Here is a 26177-nt window from a genome sequence, read left to right as displayed (position 1 = left end):
CCAGGGGTGTTGTGATAGTACAATGATTGTAGTACTACTAGTCTATTTATATAGCTAAAGAGGGGCACTCTGGGAATGTTGAAAAAAATACTCATATAAAGAAGATGTCATAAACTTGTTATTCTATTCTGGATTGTTTTAAAGCAAATGGGGTAGTATGTGACTCAGAAGAAATGACAGGCAGTTGAACAAGTGATTTACCCTTTTGTCTCCTTGGCCTCTGACTTACTTGGATCAAAATTTGCTGTAGATCACAGCTGCTAAGTATTTTACCACGAGATATAAGTAAAGGGGTTTAGTCAGACTGTAAAAATAGACCCCAAGCTTCAACGCAACTTTGTTTTTTCTTCTGGCAAAAGATAATAATCACAGACCTGACGTCTTCCGGAATATATAACTCCCACAGACTTTACAGTGTTTGTTTTTAGTGTGAGGTTGTAGCTCTTCATTTGCTGGTAACACTGATGCAAGTCATGTGTTAAGTCTTGATACACTGAGCTGAAAAGTCCATCTCCCCTTTTCAAGGTAAGTTATACCATACAAAATTAAAGCTGAGAGTGTTCTCATTATTATTTCTTGTTTCAGTAGGAAAAGACATCCTAAAATATTTATTTGAAAAATAATACAAAACCACAAGAGCTGGCAAAGTTGTTTCTTTAAACACTGTCAAGGTTATTATGCAGATTTTTAAAAGGTGTTCCCTTCCCTTTTATTTGTTGTTTTCAGCTTTCCTCATTTTATTGAGTCTTATATTATTTGATGGTTTTCTTCAAGCTCCAGTTCCTGGAGCCATGTGAATACATGAGAACTATACTTCTCAATTTTTTAAAGAAAAGTCAATTTGTAGCACTCATTGTTGCAGAAAAAAGTTTGAAAATATGACTGTGTTGCACAACAGAGGATCAAAAAAGAAAGAGCAATACACTTTAAAGACCGTTCAAATGCATTTTTAATTATCTTGTGATTTTTTAAGACAATCTCCTAATTTTCCTGGGCATGCCTTATGACTTAGAAGGAGTTAAGATTCCCAGTGTGGCAGAAAGCCACCTTGGTTTCTCCCCAAAATCTCTGCCCTGTGACAATGTGATTAGATGGGCCAGCACAGAGGATTCATACCTCAGCCTGTCTCTTTAGGTAACCTGAGCTGGCTGCAGTCCTGGGGGAGGGGGGAAACCTGCTCCCTCTGCCTACCTGACTGGCATCAGCCACCTGGGTGAGGGGCATCTACCTGGGGAGCTGGAATCTGCCCGGTGACAGGTGATGTATTTCAAATTGGTTGGCTGACAGCCAACTGGGGCTGACCTCCACTGGACCAGGTGAATGAGGTCACAGGGGTTATATAGGTTGCGGGGGGAAGGAGGCTCGCTCTCTTTGCCCATGAGGTGAAGCAGCAGCCAAGCAGGGGAGACAGAGAAGCCTTACCATCTGGACCTAGCTCTCTCTCTCACCCCAAGACTCCAGAGGGGAAACTCAACCAGCCTCTGGAAGATGCTTGTGAGTAAGCTACTCAATCTGATTAGATATTTAGCTGGCAGTAACACAGATGCGTGATCAAAAGGCTACCTCAGCCACACTGTTTGCTCTTTAGGATTCCTAAGATATTGCTCAATCCTGTACCCTAGTTTCCCCTACCCCTTGTAATCAATAAAGTTCTCCTTTTTGACTGGTGTGGGAGACTTATTGAGGGGTGGGTCTAAATTATGCCTAAGAGACCCCTTAGGTTTGCGGACTAAGGGAGACTTTACTTTTTGCCCCCTGACTTGGGGAAGTGCCCCAAATGCCTGTACCGCGTTGGGTACCCGTTGGACTATTAGGCCTGTGTTTCCCCAAGGACACAGGGCCGGGACAGTCCCTTCTCGGGGTGGCGGCGGCGACGTTACCCCCAGACTAGTGAGTGTGCTCCGGGAGAGGGGTCGGCCAAGCATAAAGCGCCCTTAGGGAGGCATTCGGAGCCTGGAAGGGGGTCGGGCGCAAGGAGGTGGGCGGCTCAACGCAGGAGCGCCCCCTACTGGCCCGCCACACCCAACACTGTGTATTATGAACACAGAGAAGTTTCAGAATCTATTTGACTTTTTTGCTTTTTACGTTGTTTACCATTTGCATTTCTTTTGCCTTTTACAATGAGCGCAACAGAAGTCACATTCCCTTACAAGATCTTAGGGCTGCAGTATTTGAGTGTAAAAATTGTAGGGCAGTGTTTATATATTTAAAAACAACTGTCTGACAGAATTGGAAGAAAAACAGTTGTTCCCAGTTTTGTTATTGCTTGAAGCTTTTTATAAAGATTACTTCTGGCAAATCTTAACTTTGGGCTGATTTTTTGTTCTTTTAAACAGGTAATTATAACAAATGCATAACTACTTAATGGAATTAGTAACAGTGAAGTACATTTCACGTGTTCCCCAATATTTCTTTACTTCCCAGAGTGTTGAAAGTCAATTTAATCAGTACAGTAAATGACATTTTAAAGAGAATGGAGAGCGACTGGTAAAAAACCCGAAAATCTTATCGCTATATTTAACTTTCTAGGGGGGTGCTTCTACTAATACTGAAGTCAATTCGCTTATATTGTTTTATGATATTCCATGTTTTTACACTGTATTCTATTTTGCATAATGCACATAATAGTCTGAACAGGAATTCTCTACAGAAATGAACAGGATTTGATCAATTGTCATTTATTATTTTGAGCCCTGTATACTGCAGTCAGTGGTAAAACTGTAACAGCTAAAGGTCACATCACAAACTATATCTGCAGTTGAATGTTGTTACTAACCTTGGAGTTATCTGAAAGTGATTAAGTCAAAGCTGTTGGGTAGTGGTTAAGTTGAATTGCATAAATTGGAATGTGCCTAGGCTACTATTGCATGGTATTTGGTGGGAGATGGTTAGTGCTTTACAATTAAAATGCTTTTCAGTTGCATAAGTAGGCAATAATGATTCAAGTTATTACTAACGAATTAGCAGATACAGGTTACTACTTGCATAGATTCATAGATTTTAAGGCAGAAGGGACCATGAAAGCATCTAGTTAGATTCCCTGCCTAGCACAGAATTTCATCAGAGCTAGTTGAAGAGATTTTGATGGAAGCATATTCACTGGAGTATGTAATTCTAAAAATTCTAAAAACTGGCTTTTGAAATGTCTGTCCCAGACCCTTTCCGGGTTTAAGTTAATACAGAGTCTCCCAGCATCCCAGATTCTTTGTGGCTGGGGTGAGCTAGGCTGTGCTCTCTGCTCCAGAAAACAGGCTGCCCCCACCCCTCTGTTCCCTAGTAAGAGGTCTGGGGGGACTGCAGGCACAGCCCCAGCCTTACTGTAAGGTATATCCTGCAGCTTTCCAAGCCCACTTGTGGTTGTTGCTTACGCAGTCTTCAAAACTGTAATCAGTATTCTAGTAGTGGTGTTACCAGCTCTATACTCAGAAGTGAAATCACCTGTTTCCACCAGTTCAGCCATCCAACTATTTTACTACACTCACATTGAATTTGGCCGCTAATGGTCGAATTCTCTCTTGCACATCTAAGTGATAGTTCTTTAGTTGTCTACCTGGACAATTTTGTCCCCTGCTTTAAACTCTGGAGGTGCAAGCTTGCAATATAACCTACAGATGAACACCAGAGCTATGCTCAAGTTCCAGAAAAAAATAATCGGTGAGAAGGACCCTCCCATGTTTTACCCCCATCAGCTCAATGCATAGGTCACTTGCCCAGGAAGCAATAGAACTGCATTTTAGACCTTGCTCACCCAGAATGCATTCAGAACTGTACCTGTCTGATTTCTATTTTGGGAAGGCAGAGTTCAACCCACCATTAAGAAAGGGTGTCCAGCTTTCTGAGTGTGCTAAGTATTCAGCTGTTAGAACTAAAATCCAGAAGGATCCTGTTCCTCCTTCTCCCTACAGTCACATGTTTAAGCACCTACTTTTTTAGGCCAGTACCAGCATGTGGCCAGAAGAGATATATGTATATAGCCCTATGCCTGCCTACTGCATGTGTAGCCTATTGCACATGCTTTGTATATACATACATACTTAATGTACTCACTCTGTTAGTGAAATATTATAGCTACCTGCATGTAAGTGGCACTTTTGGCTGAAAACCTGCCACTTACACCTGCAAAAAGTGATCTGGAACTTCACCTGTGGATGCTTTTCCAGCCACTACTTTCCAAACACTTAATTTTTTTCAAATGTCCGAAGCGTCCCATGATGATGTGGGGGGAAAAAAAAAGAATTTTTTTTTACCAGTTTGCCAAGGAGTGGGATGAAATATTTAAATGCAAGAACCAGCAGCATACCTACAGGCTGGGGAACTCCCTTCTTGGCAGCGCAAAGGCAGAAAAGGATCTTGGAGTCATCATTGATGCCAAGATGAACATGTGCCAGCAGTGTGAGGAGGCAGTCAGGAAGGCCAACTGTACCTTTCCATGCATCCACAGATGCATCTCAAGCAGGTCCAAAGAGGTGATCCTCCCTCTCCATGCAGCACTGGTCAGGCCGCAACTGGAGTACTGCATCCAGTTCTGGGCGCTGCACTTCAAAGGGGATGTGGACAGCATGGAGAGGGTCCAGAGGAGGGCCATTCACATGATCGGGGGCAGCAGGGCAGGCCCTACGAGGAGAGGCTACGGGACCTGAACCTGTTCAGCCTCCACAAGAGAAGGCTGAGGGGGGATCTAGTGGCCATCTACAGATTAGTCAGGGGGGCCCAGCAGGCATTGGGGGAGTCCCTGTTCCCCCGAGCACTACCAGGAGTGACCAGGAATAACGGTCACAAGCTGGCAGAGGGTAAATTCAGATTAGACATCAGGAGGTGCTACTTCACTGTCAGGGTGGCTAGGATCTGGAATCAACTTCCAAGAGAAGTGGCGCTGGCTCCTGCCCTGGGGGTCTTTAAGAGGAGGGTAGATGTACACCTTGCTGGGGTCATTTGACCCCAGTAGTCTTTCCTGCCATGGCAGGGGGTCGGACTCGATCTGCTCAGGTCCCTTCCGCTCCTACTAACTATGAAACTATGAAACTACTATGGTAAAATGCCAAGTTACTGAAATGAAAATAATCTTTCTGACAACACCTCTTTAATGAAGGGACCAGCACGAACATGTTGGTTTCCTATCTGTTTTCCCTTTTGTACTTTGTACTTTGTTCTCTAGATTGTGAGCTTTTTCTACTCTCCAATTTTGTTAGCAGCTTCTCCCAGTAAGAACTGCTTATGCATTGGGACCACGAAGGTATAACAGGATTCCAAAGCTAGAAGAAAGAACACGTCCACAACCAACACACATCCTGGAAAAGAAGCAGAATGGGCTGCAACAGAAACTGTGGTCTACTCACTGGGGCTATCATTGGAGCAGTGCTGGCTATCTTTGGAGGAGTCTTAATACCACTTGGCGATTACTTTGTTAGCAAAACAATAAAGAAGGTAAATATGTTATTTCATTCCATTTTTTAAATGTAGTTTGGACTTATTATAAAAGATCACTTAGACTGTAATCATTGGTCTGATACACAATGCATTGAGAAAACTGGGACGTTACTAATCTCTGGGAATTCAGGCTGTAGCTGAGCTTCTGGGAAGCTGATGTGTTTATGTTCCAACCTAAATTCATTTGCCTGCTTTTATTTTCCCTTGTTTTCATGCTTAGCATGAGGGAAAAGTGATAAAAAAATGTAACATTAAAGATGAGTTTCCCGATGAAAAACTACAACAGTTGGAGAATCAAACATTTTAAAACTCTTCTCTTCTCTTCTCTTCTCTTCTCTTCTCTTCTCTTATTGGCCAGGGGCAGAAGTGACACATAAACAGGTATAAGTGAGTGGAAATTTGTTTAAATCTGTAACACGACAGAAGTTTATGTGCTTATGTGCACATAAACTGCTTTCAAAAGGGCTGAAACTGGTTTAAGATAAACCTGAAAGGATGTAGTATCAAACTTATCTGGTTTAGGTTCAATCAGTTTAGGACATAGTCCCCGCCCTGACTCCTGTGGCAAAGTCTGCCCTGGCATCAGGCAGCTTCCCAGGACAGGGAGCAATCTTCCACCCCCTGGTGGACAGCTGATCAGGATCAGATTTTGCTCCCAGTCAGGCATCTACACAAGTGCTATAGCACTGCCACATTTGCAGGTAGCAAATTTACTCAGGATTAAGGAGATTTACTATGAAGTAAGCATGTAGATGCACATGCTTACCTCTCAGTAAACTATGCTAATACAAAGTTAAGCGTCTCATATAAATATGCCCACAGAGTGACTACTGTGCCTATTAAGGTATCTGTCATAGTCAATGGGCTCGTGATCTCAAGAATCCCACATCATGCATTTCCTCACTTGATCAGACCCTTAAATACCAGTTGAGTAAAGAACATGTGAAGTTCTGCCTGGTTGAGATAGGTGGAAAAATGTTCTTTTTCACAGAGTGTTTACTTATTTTGAAATTGGAGTTTGTTTTACATTCTCAGTAGAAATGGATGTTATTAGAAAGTCCCCATGCCTGGATTTTGGAATCCAGAGATCACAAATACAAATACAAATATAGTTGTGCGGGTGGGTTGTTCTGGGCCTGGGAGCCTGGGTTTAGTGGGTTGAGGTGCTCCCAGTGATGAGCTGCACTAGAGCCCCAGCCTGACAAGCTGTACTTCCCCTGCCTGCCTGGCAGGAACAGCTGGACATGAATTGACAGAAACCCAGGAACTTTTCCACTGGAGTACTGCCAGGTTTTCAGTAGAATTTTGTCAAAATAAAAACATTTCTGTAAAACTGCCTGAGGTTTACAACTCTGCAATATCCATCACAAATTTTATTGCAATTTGCAGTTTTTTCCAGCCAGCTCTAGTTCTAGTTTTTTATTTTGGTTTGGTTTGTTTTTTTTTTTTTTTAAATTATAGTTTCAGGGGGGCTAACATGAAATCAATAAATGACAAATTGGTTTATCTCAGTAAGGCATGATCCCACACCTACCAATATGTTGATTTATGCCTAAATACATTTCTGCAAAAAAATCAAGAATACTTGGAATAATATGTCATTTTAAAAAATCAGTTACATAACCTTGAAATTCATTCTAATTTTGCAAAATTAAATATTTGTTTTTGGCTAGACAAGAGCATTCTTTCAATTTGTCAGGGTTCTTTTTAACATTGAGTATTGATGTTGGCAACATTATTATATATTCCGTTGTTTACTTTATATGAATATTCCTCTGAGATCAGTTATACCATAAACATCCTTTGAAAATCTCTATTGGGTAAGAGCAGATGTGTGAGATCTTAACTTGTAAGTTACAGATGGAATAAACTTTTGCTTCTTTCTTTTTTAATTTTTTTTATTTTTTTTTTGGTTTCATTGCAGCCGTGATCATTTCTTCTAGCTATTTGACATTTTTATCATTCAACTTTGTAGAATACATATACAATCAAGTTTACAAATGTATTTGAATCATGTTTAAATAGTTATTACGGGGTGTTTTGGATTTAAGATACTGGTAATGAAGAATCACTCTATAGGAATGCTATAGAGGAGTTTTACATTCATCACTCCTAGAATAAGTTTAAAGGTGAAAAAAATACTCTAACTGCCACAGTTATTCTGGATCATGTGAGTCAAGTGGTCAAGTGACCTTCTTTCATGTGCATCATCACTGCCACTCAAGTTAGACTGTCAGAGACACCTGGGTAATCCCCTTCCCAGAAAGAAGGTTTTGCATAAGTATAACTTATTGAAACTTGTAAAGATTAAGTATAACTCACTGAAGCGCTGTTTGCAATGAACAGAAAGAAAGCAAAATTAGTTAATTCATTCTGAACTGTGTTCACCTGTCAGGTTAACAGGAACAATAAGCAATAAAAGTTTACATGAGTCACCAGAAACAAATAAAAAATAAAGATATGGTTGCCGATATGTAGGGAGCTGGTCTGTTCAGTTGAAGTTGTTAAAAACATTTGATGTCTTTTTTCCTGTTTTTGTTGAAATCAACATATTTAATTGAAACATATCAGTTTCAGCTCACATGGCTTTGGGAAGGTGTGTGAGATCCAGAAAGGGATGTATGATGGCAGATCTACACGGCTGAGCTTGTGCTAGAGATTACTGCAGTGAAACTAAACCCCAAATATATGTAATGGAACCACACTACAACTGGACGCATGCCAATAAGCTCACTGTGTTCAGAGGCAGCCAGCTACATTGCATCTTTCTGGGTATAGCACATGTGAACTGGATATGACAGACATTCAAAAAGCCTGGAGTAGAACTGATCTAAGATACATGGTTTTCTGTAAGTGGTGTAGTTTAGATCAGCAGCAAACAGAACACACATTTGCCCTTTGGGGGCAAGAAGTGGAACAGCAAATCTTAGACTAGGTCCATTTTTAAACCAGTCTATGTGTACCAAACTTTAGCTTTGTTACAGGTAAAGACTGGGTTCCAATCACTTATACTGGTAAAAGGGTAATGTCTGTATCTGCCTGTAGAGCAGGGGTGGGCAAAATGCAGCCAGGCCATTCTATCTGGCCCATGGGGCCCCTAAAAATTTAGAAAATTAATATTTATCTGCCCCTGTCATGCAGTCCTTGATGGCTTGCCAAAACTCAGTAAGCAGCCCTCTGCCCAAAATAATTGCCTGCCCCTGCTGTAGAGTCTGGCGTGTGGGGCTCCTGTGAGGACCAGGAATTAGAGAGCAGGACAAGTAGGGGTGGCACCCACCACTAAATTCTGTCAAACAGAGCCATGTTGGGGACACATGTCACCAATGAAGGGCATAAATGATGGGCATTTTTATTTCTGTGGTTCAACCTACATCAGTCAGTGTTGCCACTGGTTGTCCAGCTGCCAGGTGTGGGTGTGTATCTGGTCCACAAGGCTCCTCACGGTCTAGATCCAGCCCACAAGGAGGTACAGAGCCATCTCAGGGAGCCAAGGGAGTTTGACATCCCTGATGTTTGCCTTTCAGCTGCTTAGGGCTGAATTTTGATACTCTTCACAATTGCAAGAAATAAAACAGCTGTGAAGTAACAGGTTATGGCATTTATCTATATTCTGCAATCACCAGTCACTCCCACACAAATCCAACTTCATTAAAATGGGGAAGTTTGGGCTGCACATATAAACGATATTATAAACCCTTGTAAATAAGAAATGCTGGTCTGGCTTCAGGTTCAAAGAAATATTAGGAACAGAAGCCTAGCAGGGAAAATATTCAGTTCTTTTTTTTAGATTAAACATCAAGATTAATTCTGGTTAATTCCCAAGAGCAAATTGATTTTAAATAAACCTACTGATTTTTATTTCCAACACAGGTTTTTTTTTTTTCAAAGGGGGACAAGCTAGCTTCTGAGGTTAGTACATGCAGACTCATGCACTTAGAAGTTTGACCTTGCATTCCACCACTATCTCCTAGATAAGGCCCAATGGACGGTACTTGAACCACGTGGCTTTAAACAAAGTTCACAGTGTAAGTGGGGGCAGAAACGATTTCGGCCTTATTAACAACCACATTTATGATGCCGTAAGCATTGACTCAAAATACTCCTAGGATTGCTGTTCCAAGGGTTTCTAGCCCAGGCCTGCTAGCCTGTACCTTAAATCCTCTTTCTGTAGTGAGTGCCCCCACTCAGGGCTGGTGGCAGACATGGAGGCATAGGCCTTCTTTGGAAGGGTTGTTCCACCTCACCCTTGCACTCATCCAAAACAGCAACAGCAGCCATAAGCTACAATGCTAATAAAGGTCTGGTCTAGTTAACCCCAACTCCCAACGGCAAGTTTCAGGGTATCCACCCTTTAAGGGCATCGCTCCAAGGAAATTGGCAGTAACAATCAAAGCATTGGCTGTGATCCACATACTGGATTTATTCCCCAACTGTAACTTCAGCCTATTTACATCCGAAGTACAGCTTTCAGAGGGGAGAGGTTTCCCAATGTAAAGGTGCCTGCTACTGCATAGCTGGGCTTTTGGCCAATTGCTTCCACACAGATATGTGCTGGGGAAAGTAATTATATTTCCTGAAGAAGTTGAAGACTGGGAAATTTGGCCTTATTCTAATTAAGAAACATACAGAATGTTCCATTAAATAAAATTCCCCAAAATATTGTGTTTTGGATCCATGGAAACATTTTGTTTGGATTTTCTGATTTATTTATTTAGTGCATTTTGTGTTATATCCAAGCAGACAATATGGAAAACAAATGAAAGTGTAAAACCACTTCTGGCCAGAAGAATTCAAATGTTTCATTCCCAACTTGTCCCACTGCAAAATTGTCAGAACTTTTCCTTACCTTAGCTAAGAAATCACATTTTTGCCAAATTAACATGATTGCTAAGATGTTTCCATTATAATGGTTTTGCACACTTTTCCAAAGTTTGATCTTTCTTCAAACTTTTTCTGAACAGTTTCACCCAGTTTCTGAAAAGCTCAGAAGGGGAAGTCTAGACCAGTGGAGAACTTATTACCCATCACTCACACGCAGTTGGGGGTGACATGAGAAATGAGCCAGTACAATCTACAAAATGCCCTTTTTAGGGCCAGCTCCTGCTAAAAAAGGTAGCGAGTTTTAGGTAAATGCTGTTATCCTGCTCTAGTGTTAAAACAGCTCAGCAATTGTGTGTCCCACTTTCCTATCAAGGTAAAAGCCTCATATCAATGTTGCTATGGCATAATAAGCCACATACTTTATGAACTGTAGTAATTACTGTGCTCAAAAGCTTTATTGTCCCCATAGCTACTGGCTCTCTTTGGTCCAATTCATCTTTCACTTGTGTTGGTTGGGAAGAAATTACTTCCCATATATATACAGTAGCAAACACAAAGAGAGGATATTTCATAGATTTCATAGACATTAGGGCTGGAAGGGACCTCGGGAGATCATCGAGTCCAGCACCCTGCCCAAAGGGCAGGAAGTCAGCTGGGGTCATAGGATCCCAGCAAGATAAGCATTCAATTTACTCTTGAAGGTGTTCAACGTAGGCGCTTGAACCACCTCCGCTGGCAGACTGTTCCAGACCTTAGGGACTCGGACAGTAAAGAAATTCTTCCTTATGTCCAGCCTGAAACGGTCTTGCAGGAGTTTGTGACCGTTCGACCTCGTCATCCCTTGGGGCGCTCTGGTGAACAGATGTTCCCCCACATCCTGGTGGTCACCCCGATAAACTTATAGGTGGCCATCAGATCACCCCTGAGCCTGCGCTTTTCCAGGCTAAAGAGTCCCATGGCTCTCAGCCTGTCATCGTAAGATCTGTTTTCCTGACCTCTGATCATGCGCATGGCTCTCCTCTGGACTCTCTCAAGCTTCTCCACATCCTTTTTGAATTGTGGAGCCCAAAACTGGACACAGTACTCCAGCTGCAGCCTCACCAAGGCCGAGTACAAGGGGAGAATGACGTCCCGGGATTTGCTCGAGAAGCATCTATGGATGCACGCCAGCATTTTGGTCGCTTTACTAGCCGCAGCATCGCATTGCAGGCTCATGTTCATCTTGTGGTCAATGATGACCCCCAAGTCTCTTTCTTCTGTAGTGCTATCCAACGTAGCACTGCTGAGCCTATAAGGGTGCTGCAGGTTTTTCCTCCCAAGGTGGAGAACCTTGCATTTTTTGGTGTTAAACACCATGAGGTTCTCGTCTGCCCATTTGCTGAGCTTGTCCAGGTCAGCCTGGATCACCCGCCTATCTTCTGGCGTGGATGCTTTGCCCCAAAGTTTGGTGTCATCGGCGAACTTGGCCAGTCCACTCCTGACTCCAATGTCCACATCGTTAATGAAGATGTTGAACAGTATGGGTCCCTGGACAGAGCCTTGAGGGACCCCACTGGTTACAGGGCACCATGGTGAGTGATTGCCATCAATCACAACCCTCTGGGTCCAACCACGAAGCCAATTTCCCAGCCAGCGGATCGTGGTGGAGCCAAGGCCACAACTGGCCAGTTTGGCCAAGAGGTGATCATGGGATACCAGATCAAAAGCTTTTTTGAAGTCAAGATATATGACATCAACCTCTTCTCCCTTGTCCAGGTGATAGGTCACCTGGCTGTAGAAGGAAATGAGATTGGTCAAACAAGACCTACCTGCAACAAACCCGTGCTGGCTGTCCCTTAGAATGTTAGCCTGGGCCAGTCCATCAAGGATGGCCTCCTTAATAAACTTTTCTAAGATCTTCCCCAGGATAGAAGTCAGGCTAATGGGCCTATAGTTAGCCGGATCCACTCTCCTCCCTTTCTTGAAGATCGGCACCACATTGGCCTTCTTCCAGTCTTCGGGCACTACACCAGAGCGCCAGGAGTTTTCAAAGATCCATGGCCATACTTGTCAGTCCTTGTTCAAAATCACAGTACCCAATTCTTCAGTATCAACTCAGGCCTTAGTGTTTACTTCTCATTGATCTCAAAGGGCAGTTTTCATGTTCATGGACAGAAAATGTCTGTGGGATTTGACAAAAAGCTTGCTAAGAACTTTTTCCCAACTACTCAGTTGTCTAATAAAAGATATCACATCTATCCAAAGAACCTGCTTGCCTATGTCCTTAGATCAATATGGCTACAACCAAAACCCCAGATATACAGTGGTCACTTAAGCACAAACTGAGATAATCAATGTAGAAATTTTGACATTCTGAGGAACTGTGACAAATCTTCTGACAACCTGGTCAGCAGCATTCACAGATCAGCAATTCTTATATTAGTAATTATAGCATGCCAGAGCACGTCAGAGTGTGGTAATTACCTCTCCAGAAGACTCCAGTGTTATGTGTATCAGCATCTCTGCAATGAAAAATGGTGGTGGGGTGCTTTAAACTAAAGCTGGTTAGATGAACTTTAGTTTAAAGCAACCCACTGCCATTTTTCAGCACAGGGACACTGATATATGTGATGCTCTGGGCTCATTTAATTAGTGTGCCTCTCAGAGCCTAGCTAATTAAAGTGCCCCCTTTCACCCCCCACTGTCTCCTGGAGCACATCTATAAACAACCTAAGTTTTCATTATTTCAATGTCATTCAGTTGTTTGTAAACCAAAGCAATGCAGTAAAATCATATTTCTTCTAGTATTCAGCATTTCCTGTATTTTATTTTTGCTAGTTAACATATCAAAGGAATAAAATATCCTGGGCCAGATCAATAGGGGATGATAGTTTCATTCATCTCATTCTCTATTCTAACCAGGGACAAACTTGATCTTGTGAAAGTGCACACTGCACAGGGTACTACAATCAGCACAGTGTAAGCAAAACTTGTGCCATTAGAACTAGTTAATGTGTACTTTAAAGGAGAACAGACAAGTAAGTGCTTTTAGGGACAGATGACTTTCCTTTTATTGCCAAAAAAGTGCATTTTTACTATAGAATGATTAACTAATGAGATTACTGAAAAACGTTGCTTGAAACAAGGCACCTGTAGTTATACTGTGAGGGGAAATAAGCCAAATCAAACACAGAAGGATTGATTCATTCTGCTAACTACCTGCCAGTAAACACTACAGAGCTTGTCTACAATCCTAGGTGTGGGAAGCTATGGTGCTGAATCACCCTGCACTAACTGCCTGGCTAGGGACATAAATTACACATAAACCAATATAAGTGATCAGAAACAAGTTCAAATCTGTAACACAACAGAAATGTAATGCCCATAAGTCACCTTCAAAAAAGTTGACACCGGATTTAGATAAACCTGGATAGATGTGGTATCAGCCTTAACTAATTGAGGTTAAATCAGTTTATTGAACTATTGCCCCAGATCCCCTCCAGATTCAGGTTAACTTATGGTTCCCCCAGCATCCCAGGATGCTTTGCACCTCCCCCATATCCCCTTCCCCCCTCTCAGGGTGGGCAGGGTAGCCTTGCCCCAAGCTGTCTGCTCCAACCACGCAGAGAGGAATGCTCTAACACCCCCCACTTCTGATCTGGGCCACTGCAGGCATGTGGCTGCATTTCTGGAAACAAAATTGAATGTCTGTTCACTTGCTTATCTGTTCAATCTATGCAGTTTAGGCTAACCTGTGCAGATTGAAATGATTCAGCCTCAGGCTAAGGTGCCTCTGATAAGGCAGTTAGTTGCCTCACACCTACTGCATAGTAAAAGAGGTCCAACTGGGGGCTAATCCAGGGTAGCTGGTGTACTGCAAATTCAGGCAGTTGTTTACAGTGCACTGAATTTCTTACATAGATAAACCCAAGGTATCTTTCCCCAACCCAGAGCCAATAGCCAGAACATGTCGGGTAAGTATAGCAGTATCATTCATCTCATTCATTTAGTTTTGGAATGAGAGAGCAGGGGCTCTGGCAACCACTGCCCCAGTCAGCTGGTGAGCTCAGAGCTCCCTGTGGGCAACACTTCTACCAATGCAGCTCAGTATGCAGCTAGACTTCTTTGGAACGAGGGTACACTGTTGGCTCATATCTTGCCGATTGCCCACTGTAACCCCCAGGTCCTTTTCTGCAGAGCCGCTGCTTAGGTAGTTGGTCCCTAGCCTGTACTAGTCTTTCTGAATCCTAGCCCTACCCTCCAGCAGATCTGTTACTCCCCACCCCCGACACCTTGGTGTCATCTGCAAACTTTCTGAGGGCTCACTCTATCCAATATTCCAGGTTGATGATGAAGATATTAAACAAAACCAGCTCCAGGAATGAACCCTGGGGCACTCCACTTGATACCAGTCTACTGGTACCACAACTGTGTAGACTGGGCCTTGGTAAAACCACTTGATCATTCTTTGTTCTTTCTTTTGAAAGTTTGGGATAATACATTTCTCATTGAGAGTATGTCAACAAGTGAAAAAAAAAAAAGGTTAGCAAAACATTCCTGAATTTATTCTAAATTGGAAAAGAATGTGCATAGAATTGCCCCATGCCTGGAAGGCCAGCAGCATTCACAAAATCTCATTTTGTTTGGAAAATGTTCCTGGATACATTTAACTGCTGGCACAAATCCCAGCAGACCTCTTTGCTACTTCTCCTGAAGCAGCAGGTTAAGACATGGAATTGAAATAAAGTAAGTTGCATCTGGGGAAGCTACAAGCAATGATCTCTCTGATCCTCTTTAAAATTGACTCTGTGCCTAAGGATGGGAGCAATACCAACGAAATATTTGGAGGGAAATTTTTCAGGCCACTCAAGAAAGTTAATGCCGGTTCTGGCTAGATGATAACTCCTACACTTCCTTCATAGAGCAGAAGAGGTCAGCCAGATGAAGTGTCCCTGAGCAAAGTTCTTATTAGGCGGGAATATTAGCATGCCATAGCCTTCTGAGAAGGCTTTCTGAGAACTAAGGTCCTGCATCCTTGAGTTCCTATGGGGTTGTCACCCTTCTTCCAAAATAGTGTTATGACAGCTTAATCTTTCCTCCTGATCAACTGACATACTGCTTTGCTCCTGGGCTTCTGGGGATTGCACAATAATGTGGGAGATATATTTGCTGAAGGAGGCCCTAAATGCAAGATCATGAACTGAAAAGTCAGCAAATTTTTTGGGTTTCTGTTCCCTTTTGCACAAATATCCATAGATATAAATTGCTGCAGATATTCAAACAGCAGAGTCAGTATTTTAAACTGTCACAAGTGTATTTACAAATTAACATACATATGAGCTTTACTTAAACAAAGCAGCTATTTTAAGCAACATCTTTATGTAGGCCTCTCCACGACAACCGTATTCACTTTTAAATGAAGTCGCTCCTAATTGTTGCCATCCCTTATGCAATTGTGGCATTTGCTGAGCAAACTGAAGTGACAGAAAATGTGATGGAAAGAAAATCTGGAGAATTTTAATAGGCACGTCTCTTCTTTCTTTGGAGTTCTGTGGCCTGATGCCAGCCTTTTGCTGTTTGAAGCTCCTTTGTGAGCTGCAATTTAATTGATTAATTTTGCACAGGACATTGTTACAAAATCTTCACAGCTTGGCAGGATATGATTTTTCTACACTGCAAAACTTTACAAGGCTTAAAAAAAAAATGCCCATTTCTCAGAGGGACAAAACCAGAGGCGTAGAAAATTGTGAAAATTCAGAGCAAGAGACTCATTGCAGAAAAGCCAATAACTTGTTGGTTGGGTTATTGCTTGCACTATCGGAGGTATAGCGTCAAACCGCTGAGCCACTTGCGCAATGCGTCTGAACTCTAAAGATATTGCATCTGCCTGTTTCATTTTGGCCTGAATAGGAAGACTTTTCTGGAGAAAATATAGTCACACTGGTAATTTCTCACAAAATTATTTCGCTTCAGTGAAGGTTCCTATGGATTTCGAGGGGAGTTATATTAAAAGTCACTTATACTAATGGCTAGATTCTGCCTTTATTTACATGTTGGAAAATTCACATTTTCAAGTGTTTGCTAACAGTGGCTGCCCCTGGTCTCATCTGAATGAAAAATGGCCTTTTGCAACTTGTTTGCAGTAGTTTTATTGTTGCACATTGCATTTTTTCCTGTGATTAAAAGAAGATTATATACCACCTATACAGATATCAGCATATCAGTTTATTTTTTTTGCTGTGGTTAATGTGGTTTTTGATTTTGCTGTTACAGGAAGTTGTTATTGAGAAAGGTACAATTGCTTATGAAAACTGGATTGTGCCAGGAAGTCCTGTTTACAGGCAATTTTGGATCTTTGATGTGCAAAATCCAGCAGAGGTGATGAATGGATCACGGCCAATACTCCAGCAAAAAGGGCCTTACACGTATAGGTATGCAAACCCTTTTAATGCATTATATCTTCTATTCAGACTAGTGTAAATTTATTGAAAATGCAACATCTTCTTTGTAAATCAAGAAGGTATATTTTCATATAACCCCCTATGCTAACTCCCTATGCTGAGGCACCCAGTACCCCAGCCAGCTGTTCCTTGGCTAGCTGGGATGCATTGTGCCTCAAGTTGGGGGAGCAGGCAGCCCAGGGCTGGCTGGGGCATGAACCAGTTGCTCCACTGCTGGCTGTGGCACAGTGTGCCTCAATGTGTGGGCAACCTTGTGCCCTAGCTAGCCCCTCCTTAGCACCTTGAACTGGGTAGAGCAGCTCCAGGCTGCCCACTGGGGTTGATCTGCCAGCTCAACATATTGCGGTACCAGGCACACATGTAAATGCTCTTCCTGGGAGCAATAAACTCTGGTGCATTAATAGCAAGTGTAGATGTGTCTATAGACAAGTAATTAGTGCAAAATAATCTGTTTTTTATGTAAGAAATGCCTATTTGAACCCTGGCTTGACATGATGCTAAGGCATAATATATCACTGCTTTTAGTCAAGCTTCATCACTTTCTCACATGCTTGCTTTACTATTGACAATCCTGAACATGAAAAATCTCTAAAATCATGAATTTGCTTTATACTATGAGAATTAGAAAATGATATTTTGTTCTTTTAATTTTCCTCAACAGGCAATATGGGGAGAAATGCATGCTTGAATAGGCAGATGGTTAGGGAACTCACCTGGGAAATAGAAGACCGTGTTTACTCCCTGCTTTAAAAGTGGGCGGGGATCTGAGAACAAGGATCTAACCTTTCTGGTGAGTGCCCCAGCCAATAGGGCAGGGCTGCTCAATTTTTGCCAGGGGCCTGTATGCCACACAGGTCATACACTGTGGGAGCATGCTCCCAGGATCCCCCCTGCCATGTAGGCGGCACCAGCAGCCTCTTGCCACCCTCTCCCCTGCCATATCTGCTCCCCTGCCCCTTGTTACCTGGGCAGTGCTAGAGGTGTATGCCCTGTCCCCCTCTACCATGTGGCAGTGGGAGACGGCTACAGGGCTGCATGCAGCCTGAGGCCACCAGTTGGACAGCCCTGCACTAGAGTATGGGGTAAAATGAGATACATGCCAGCTAGCTGTGAAATCCCTAGTCACCAGCTTTCATGGGTGCAAAGCCCAGTAAGGCCAGTAGATTTACAGTGCCTGCTAGGTCAGACTGTATCGGTCAGACAGGAAACCCTTCACCTGAGATTTCTGCTATGAGTGTGGTCCTGAGCAACCTGGCAGTGTAAGTGGGTCTCTGTATGCCTACTGGGTAAGGCAGCCTCTGAACAGCCCTTTGAAGGATCACTCAATCACTTGAGTACCTAAACATCAGCACTTCCCAAATATTGGCAACAAATTCCTATTAATTTATCTAAAAAAGGCCTATGAAAACAAATCCTAGTAGCTTCGACTGACCCTTCTGAGTATGATTAAAAAAATGACACGATGAAATCCAGCTCAGTTAGCTCACAAATGGCAAGTTGAATTGGATAGTTTGTGGGGAAATATTACATTGTGGGTAAATATCTCACCGAGGAACAGGGAGATCTTTCCGGAAGCAAAAGATATTCTACAAATACACTGCATTTTTACAGATACTCACTGTACTCTAAGGCTAGGGACAGAAGTTACACATGACTAGACATTGATTTAAACCTATAACCAAACAGAAGTTCAGTGTACATAAACTGCTTTCAAAATGGCCAAAACTGGTTTAGGATAAACCTGGTTGAATGTAGAAGCAGACTTAATTGATTTAGGTCAAACTGGTTTATGGAATTTCTATCCCAGACCCCTTCCTGGTTCAAATGAACCCATCATCCTCCAGCATCCCAGTATATTTTGCAGCCCTGGGCTTGCTGTCTGCTCCAGTGGAGCAGAGACTGCTTTACCTCTCTGCTTCTTAGCCTGCTTCCTGCAATAGGATGGGAGGTTGTGGGGGGGGAGCATGGGAATAGATCCCCAGACCTCCCTTGCTAGGGTTTACACAGGACATGGGTCCTCCCCTGTGGTAGGGGCCCATAAAATTGAGCCCTATAGGGATAGCCCATGTGGTGAGGGCTTTTTGTCTCTCAGTAGCCCTTCCCATCCGAGATGCTGATTGCTTCAGTGGCTGCCACAGGGGAGAGGGAGAAGTCCTCTTGGCTGGGTGCCTGCCCATGCAGCCCAGTATGTGGGCACCGGGAAGCCCCCCCTTGGGAGGATTCCCTGCACCCCAGCCCAGGATCTCCCAGCCCGGGGCAGCCCCAGGGAGTTGAGGGGAATGCTTCCCTTCCCAAACCCCAGATCCTCTTGCCTCAGCTGCTGCAAGTCACGGGCAGCCTCAGGAAGAAGAGGGAAATTCTTCCACTCCCCTGCACAAATTTTGCCTCAGACTCACAGCAGCTGAGGCAAAACTGGCTGCAAAGGAGCAGGAGAATTTGTCTCCATCCCTGGTGCTGCCTGAGACTCTCAGCAGTCGAGGCAAGCAGCTCTGGGGTTGAATTCCCCTCAGCTCCCTGGGGTGCCCCGGGCTGGGGGATCCTGGGCTGGGGCGCAGGGAAGACTGCCAAGGTAGGGGCTCCCCGGGGCCCAGCCGGGAGGACTTCTTCTCCCTCCCTCCCTCTGATGGCACCAGCTGAAGCGATCAGCAGCTGGAAAGGGGAGGGGGAAATTCCCCTCATCTCCCCAGGCCGGGGGAAGCCTCCTTGGGGGGCAGCTCCCCCAGGGTGGGCCAGCACCTGGACAGGGGGCTCTTTAATCCTCTATGGGGGGACAGCAGGGGCTGGGGACACTTGGCTGGGCTGGCAATGGCTAGCAGGCTGGAAGACATGCTCTAGCACCCCCCACCTATGGCAGGCCTCCCCCTGCCGTTCCTGCTTTAAAACTGAACATCAGTTCAGTTGGTTTTTAGTTCAACCTTTGCAGCTTAGAGGAAGCTGCCTGGATCGAACTGATTCAGCCTCAGGCTTTCTGACTGTGTGCACTTAGCCTAAAAGGGAGGAATTTACAATGTGATCATAACAAGTGGTTGGTTCTTTTATTCTTGAAAAAGTTTGAAATAAAAATATATAATTTATTATTTTTTTAAAATCAGCTGGAGTGATATATTTGTGTTTCCACTTTCCAACTATGTTGTATTCTTATTTTGTATCTTAAGGATGCGATATTTGGCCAAACTAAACATCACTCAAAATCCTGACAACACAGTGTCCTATATGCTGCCAAATATTGCTCGCTTTGAACCAACGATGTCAGCTGGGACAGAAAATGACACTGTTACATGCATTAATCTGGCTGTTGTCGTAAGTAGTTTTGCCACTTGGCTGCTGAAAGGTTATGGGAACAAGAAATAAACACAATCCATGTTAAAAACCTGCAGGATTGGCTCTGTCTGCCTAAATAGAGAGGACCTGATTCTCATTTATGTAGGAGTCCTTTGTAGAAGACTACTTGACCAATGGATGTGATTTGGCAGTGGGTATATTTTATATTTACTTAAAGGCTCTTCAAGATTCCTGAATAATGTCCAGCAGCCTGAGTGCAAAACAGAATGAGGCTGACAGGCAGATTACCATCAATAAAACACAGAGCTAGCAATGAAACCTTGAAGATTTATTGATATATGGCAGAAGGAGATCACTGATCATTTTTAATATGAAATTGAATAGCAACTCTTCAGGACCACAGTGTCTTCTCCACCAAAGGTGCAGCATTCACCGTACAGTACAGTCTTTCCACACTGTTTGGCCAGTCTCTTTAGTTTGCTCTGTAGGGAAAGGCTGGACTAACTCCCATGCCTATTCTATACTTGGCCTCCCTGCCACTGCTGCTAACAATGGTGCCAATTAGTGCCAGTGAGGCCACCCTGTCCCCTGAGCCAACCAGTCCTATTAAGATCACCGTTCTTTTAACAAAAGTATTTTGTCCAAGCAACCTGGGACCTGATCCATAGAGTAGTTCTCTACTTGTTTTTGTCCATCTGAACTGTTTGTGTTAAAAGGACTGTGTATCTCTAATTTAGAATAAGAACTAATGAAAACAGGATACATTTTTCACAAAAAAAAAGATTTTTTTTTTCTGTCTAAAACCCCCGGGGAAATTGGATCTCATGCCCCCAAATGTAAATACTATGCTATTGTTGTTGCTACTGTTTAGTGGTAATAGGCCATTTCATAACATCAGTTTTTAAGCAGATGTTTTGCTTAAATTTTGGTGACACATAATCCTCCTATTTATACTAGTAGATATTAATGTAATGCAGAGATAGAAGTAGTGGTCTTGCAGTTATACTGAACTGGGACAACTAGGATAAATTATTAGATCTCTATGTTTTGGCACTGACTGTTTCCACAATGTTCTTGCTGCTGCTGCTGACATTATTTGTATGTATCTTTATTATTAGTACTACTAGCAAAATGCCCATCATGAATTTGGGAGGCAGGGCAGGGACAGAGACCAGCGTCTGGCCTGCGCCCTCCCCGCACTGCTCCAGGTTCAGCCCTGCTCCTACCACTCCCACCTCCGCTCCGGGTATTGCCCTGCTCCCCCCACCCTCCTGCTGTTGCTCTGGGTCCTGCCCTGCTCCCTGCCCCTCCTGCCACTGCTCTGGGTCATGCTCCGCTCCCCCTGCTGCTCTGGGTCCAGCCCTGCTCCACCCCCTTCCCTGCTGCTCTGCACATGAGGGCATGTAGCTCAAGGCTGTGCAGGGGGCAAGGTAGCACATGGCTGTGGCACAGGGTACATGGGGGATGTGGCACATGGCCGTGTGGTGGGCATATGGCATGGTAAGTGCCCACTGGCTGTGGCTGCATGGCATGGCCCTGGGGTGTGGCAGAGGGTGTGTGGAGAGTGTGGTGCATGGGGGGAGGGCTGTGAAGCCATAGGGAGCTGCACAGGGAGTGGGCAGGGGGGCACAGCTACAGTTGGCAGGCGCTACCCACGCCCCCCATGCCCACATCCCTCACGGGACCCTGCGGCCGCATCCCCCTCTCCACACCCTGTGCGCCCTGTGCCCACAGTTGCTGATGACTCCGGGGGCGGGGGGGGTGGGTCATGGAGCACAGGGAGCGGCGTGACGTGAGGCCGCAGAGTGCCATTCAGGGTGTGGGCGCGAGGAAGGCGTCCCACCCTGTGGCCATATGCTGCAGCTGGTGGGCGCTGCCTATGCCCACCCACCATCTCCCCTTGGAGCTGTCCACGGGTGTGCACCACACCCAGCCTGCTATGTCCCCCCCGTGGCCTGCAGCCAGCAGGTGCTGCCCACATGTGGCCCCCCTCTGCACAGCACCCTGCAGCTGTGCTCCCCGCCCCTGCTGCAGCCAGTGGGTACTCCTAGGGGATAGTGTGGTGTGCAGGGGGCGTGTGGTGCACGGCTGCAGGATGCTGCACAGGGGGTGGGTGTGGGAAGCGTTCCTCACCCCACGGCCATGAGCCGCGGTCAGTAGGCGCTGCCAGCTCCCCCCTGCCCACTGCCCTCACAGCACCCTGTTATCACGCGTCATGCTTCCCATCCCCAGCTTGCTGTCACGGGGGACTGGGGCGGTGGGCACGGATTGCAGCTACATGGAGGTGCATGGTGCGTGGTGTGGGGAGTGGTGTGTGGCCACAGGGTGCCGTGCAGGGGGCGGGTAGGGGTTTGTGTGCTGCAGCATGTGCCCGCCCTGCCCACTCCCTGCACAGCACCCTGCGGTCGCACCTCCCTCCCCCCGCACAGCCACACACCATGCCCCCCCACACAGGCGGTCCTACCACGTGCCCCTCAGCGAGGAGCACAGCCTGGCCCTGAACACCTCCACCCCCACCTCCTCCTCCGCCTCCACCTCCACCTCCGCCTGTCTGTCTGGCTGTCATAAAGCCTCGCATGCGCAGTTGGCCCAGAGCATTACAGATAGACGGAGGTGGTAAGGCTTTTATTATATAAGAATCATCATCCTCATTATTACTATTATTATTGCTACTATTACTACTAATACTAACTATAATTATAACTGTTACTCTTATCATTGTTGTTGTTATACTATTTCAGGCTGCCCCTGCCCTGTATACAAACAATTTCATTCAGTTACTGCTAAACACTTGGATTAAGTCTTCCAAATCAGCAATGCTGCAGAACAGAACTGTGAAAGAAATACTGTGGGGCTATAAGGATCCATTCTTGGAGAAAGTCCCCTTCCCTCTGGACTCAACTGTTGGCGTCTTCTACCCGGTAAGTAAGATCCAGGAGAAAATGTTCAATTAACATTCTGTGGAAAGGGACCTGGTGTGTAAAAAAAACCAAACAAACCCTTCAGTACACACAGATATTTGCAGTACCTCATAGGAGGGTTAAACAAGGAACAAATTGATAAAATCGAAGGAAGTATTTAGGAGAACCCATGTCAAAGACCATGGTTCCAATCCGGAAAACATATGCATACACACATGCCCTTACCTCCTCGCAGGCTCCCACAGAAGTCAATAGCTCTCCACAGAAGATTGAGGCTCTTTGGACATGGGCTTAATTTCAAGCATGCAGCCTGTGATAACGCTTACTTAGAAGGGGGGTCAGGAAGTTTCTGAGTTGCATTCTAGCCTGTGACCACTACGAGAGAACACATTTTCTTCCATTTTGTTACATTAGTGCACAGCCGTGAGTGTAGGAGGGAACAAACAGGCAAAAAGGCACTAGGGTATAGTTCTGAGCCACACAAACATTTCATAGGAAAAACTGTAGGACAAGAGAGAGCAGAGCATTCCGGTAGCCAGAATCCTTCTGTGTGGCAACAGGAAGAAATAAAGATATTCAGCAAGTATGCAAAGCAGATGGCAACATATGGATTAATCAGCTGCCATCTGGGATAGTACCAGTGGGAAGAGAAGAGATTCACATTTAGCACTTCCTTCAGCACTTCGTTGGAATCTTTCCCAGATGAGGCTTAAGCAACAAGAAAACATTACACCATCTTCTCCCACGACTAGGCCTGTGTGCCCTTGGGCCCCAATTCAGAAAATCTCTTAAGCAAGCGGTTTCCTTTAGTGACATCCATCTTAGTTAAATGAATATGACTGTTCAGATATGTAGATACCCAGGGCAAATTCAGGCTTTCCTTGAATAAAATCCTTAGTTCCTTTCTGCTGTTATCATTATCACGTTTTATTCCAAACATTGCAACCTCCATGCCAATAAAACCCATAAGGAGAAAAACCTACATCCGACATTTGCACAGTCAGCAAGACATTTAGAATAAAAACAATAAAGAAAGGTGTATTCAAAAAAGGTCTTGTTGAAATGTTTGGAGCAAAAATACTCAAGCTGTTATTGTCTGTTCTTGTATCTTGCAGTATAATGGAACATCTGATGGAGTTTACAAAGTTTATAATGGGAAGGATGACATAAGCAAGACGGCAATAATTGATTCCTATAAAAACAAAAGGTACCATAAGCATTTTTTGTTAGAAAAATGGGCACATTTTGAAGGCACGGCTCTATAAAGGACAAAATGGGGCAGATTCAGTATGAGTTACAATCAATGGAAAAATGTCCATTGACATCACTGACATCTGGATCTGACCCTATTATTGGTAGAACCATAGCTCTTAGCTGACTGAGTTTCACAACTCACTCTGTTTCTGTCTTATACTTAAGACAGGTATGGATATTGTAATCAAGTAGTTGTTCCTCTTTTCCCCTGTGAGTAACCGATTACCTTTAATCCCATTTCCTATATCACTAGTATTATATGATAGAACCCTAGGCAGATAAGACAGCCAAAATAAGTTAACACTTTGTCCCATATTTTGATGCACTGAATAAAGGACCATTTCATAGGATCGTTTAAGTTAGAAAGTCAAGGTAGCACTCATCCATTCTAAAGTGTGACATCAAAATGTATTATTGCATTACTGTAAAAATAAAATTCCCTCTCAGGCTTTCTTATAGTGAGTTGCCAGAGCAGTAGCTAATGTAAGCATCATTTAGATTACTTGGCAATCTGGAAAAAAATGTTTCATTTGGTTTCGTACATAATTTTCATATTTTATGTAGAAAAGGAAATGTTTTTAGTAGAAACATGTTTGGAACATAGATGTAAATCTACACACTCTATCCCTGTTTAAGATGAGTTAAGATGTTAAAAATATCCTGGCAATGCTAGGGAAAAAAATATTTGCCATTGGGTTCAATGCCACTTGGATAAAAATGGTCCTGAAACTTCCAAAAATATGCTTTAAGATATCCTTTTTATTACACTGGAATTCTCTATGTGTCCATACAGCATTTTATTTTTCTTCTTTCTGAGAAGGAGACTTCATTATATTTCTTTAGGGTTTTTCCCAATTCACAAAATTAAAACATAATCTTTTTGGCATATATTAAAGATTATATCCCTTTCCAATGAACAGAAACAGCAAACAAACAAGAAAAACTCTAAAGTGTTCTGTCCTCCAAATACTTCCATTAGCCTTAGGAGACATCAGTGGGGCTAAGTACAGACAGCTAAAAAGCCTGAGGCTGAATTGGTTCAATCCTCACAAGTTAGTTTAAGCTGTGTAGATTGGACAAGCAAATGAACATAAATTTACTTCTGAGTTTGGAAATGCAGCCACATGCCTACAGTGGCCCAGACCAGAAGCCTGGAGGTGCCAGAGCAAGCCTCCCTGCCCATCTAGAGCAGACAGCTTGGGCCATGGCTAGCCCACCCACATACTATATCCACCTAGGTTTATCTTAAGCCCATTTTGGCCATTTTGAAATATGACAGTTTATGTGAACTGAACTTCTATCGTGTTACAGATTTGAACCAGTTGCCAGTCATTTATAGAGGTTTATTTATAATGTCTATCCCTAGCCTGGGTGTGTACCAGGGAACAATCAGGGTCAACATTTCTGTGGGAGAGCAAGCAGGGTGACTTACTCTGGAATATTAGACATCAGAATTGAAAATCAAAGCAGCAGATGTCTTTGTAGCAAGTAGGGGACTCAATACTGAAAGTATTGTTCAGGTCCATAGCTGCATGGGCTCTGCTTCAACAAAGGACATAAACCATCACTTTAAGTAAATGAGTAGCCAAGTGGTCAAATGCTTTATTGGATGAGGGCCATATCCCACAAATGAAATGTTCAAAGCTGCCTAGGGGATTTAGCCTCATAACTCCCATAGATTTCAGTGGGAGAGATGTGATTAAGCCTCCTCCTTGATTTTAAATCCCTCAATCCATGTCTTTGTGTCTACTGTTTTTTTACCAGTCAGGATGTGTCTTCCTCTCCATGGCACTGACATAATGGCATTTTTTCTCACCAAATTAATATGATGAAACATGCAGATTCTGCACCAAGTTAAAACTCCTAAGTCAATAGGAAGAACTAGGCTGTGTCCAGACAAGTGCGGACTTTTGTTTTCCTGGAAACAAGAAGCAGTGGCACACCTTGCAGCTCCGCTATTTGTCCCTAGAAAATGCTTATGCCATACACGCTCTGAAGCATGGCAGGTTACCCTGGGTGCAGTAGGGGATGC

General features: G+C 43.9%; 1 protein-coding gene across 11 annotated transcripts in view; it reads left to right on the top strand.

Annotated features, from left to right (window-relative positions):
• Positions 1 to 26177, top strand: part of CD36 (CD36 molecule (CD36 blood group)) — a 93392-nt gene that overhangs the window by 47964 nt on the left and 19251 nt on the right. For 5 of the 11 annotated variants that reach the window (XM_090041906.1, XM_090041904.1, XM_090041897.1 and 2 more), the window contains exons 2-6: positions 5190 to 5424; positions 16501 to 16658; positions 19844 to 19988; positions 22712 to 22891; positions 24007 to 24098. In XM_090041906.1, coding sequence (XP_089898032.1) covers positions 5305 to 5424; positions 16501 to 16658; positions 19844 to 19988; positions 22712 to 22891; positions 24007 to 24098 — 695 coding nt within the window. In that variant the 5' untranslated portion in view covers positions 5190 to 5304. Of the gene's footprint in view, positions 1 to 386; positions 526 to 1393; positions 1495 to 5189; positions 5425 to 16500; positions 16659 to 19843; positions 19989 to 22711; positions 22892 to 24006; positions 24099 to 26177 lie in introns of those variants that run through there. The other 6 variants (XM_090041899.1, XM_090041902.1, XM_090041905.1 and 3 more) reach the window with 4 other exon arrangements.

This window comes from Crocodylus siamensis, chromosome 4 (assembly GCF_052110815.1).
Source record: "Crocodylus siamensis isolate JL-2025a chromosome 4, ASM5211081v1, whole genome shotgun sequence".
Lineage (NCBI taxonomy): Eukaryota > Metazoa > Chordata > Crocodylia > Crocodylidae > Crocodylus > Crocodylus siamensis.
Note: the sequence above shows the minus strand (reverse complement) of the source record. Positions and strands in the feature narration are given on the sequence as shown.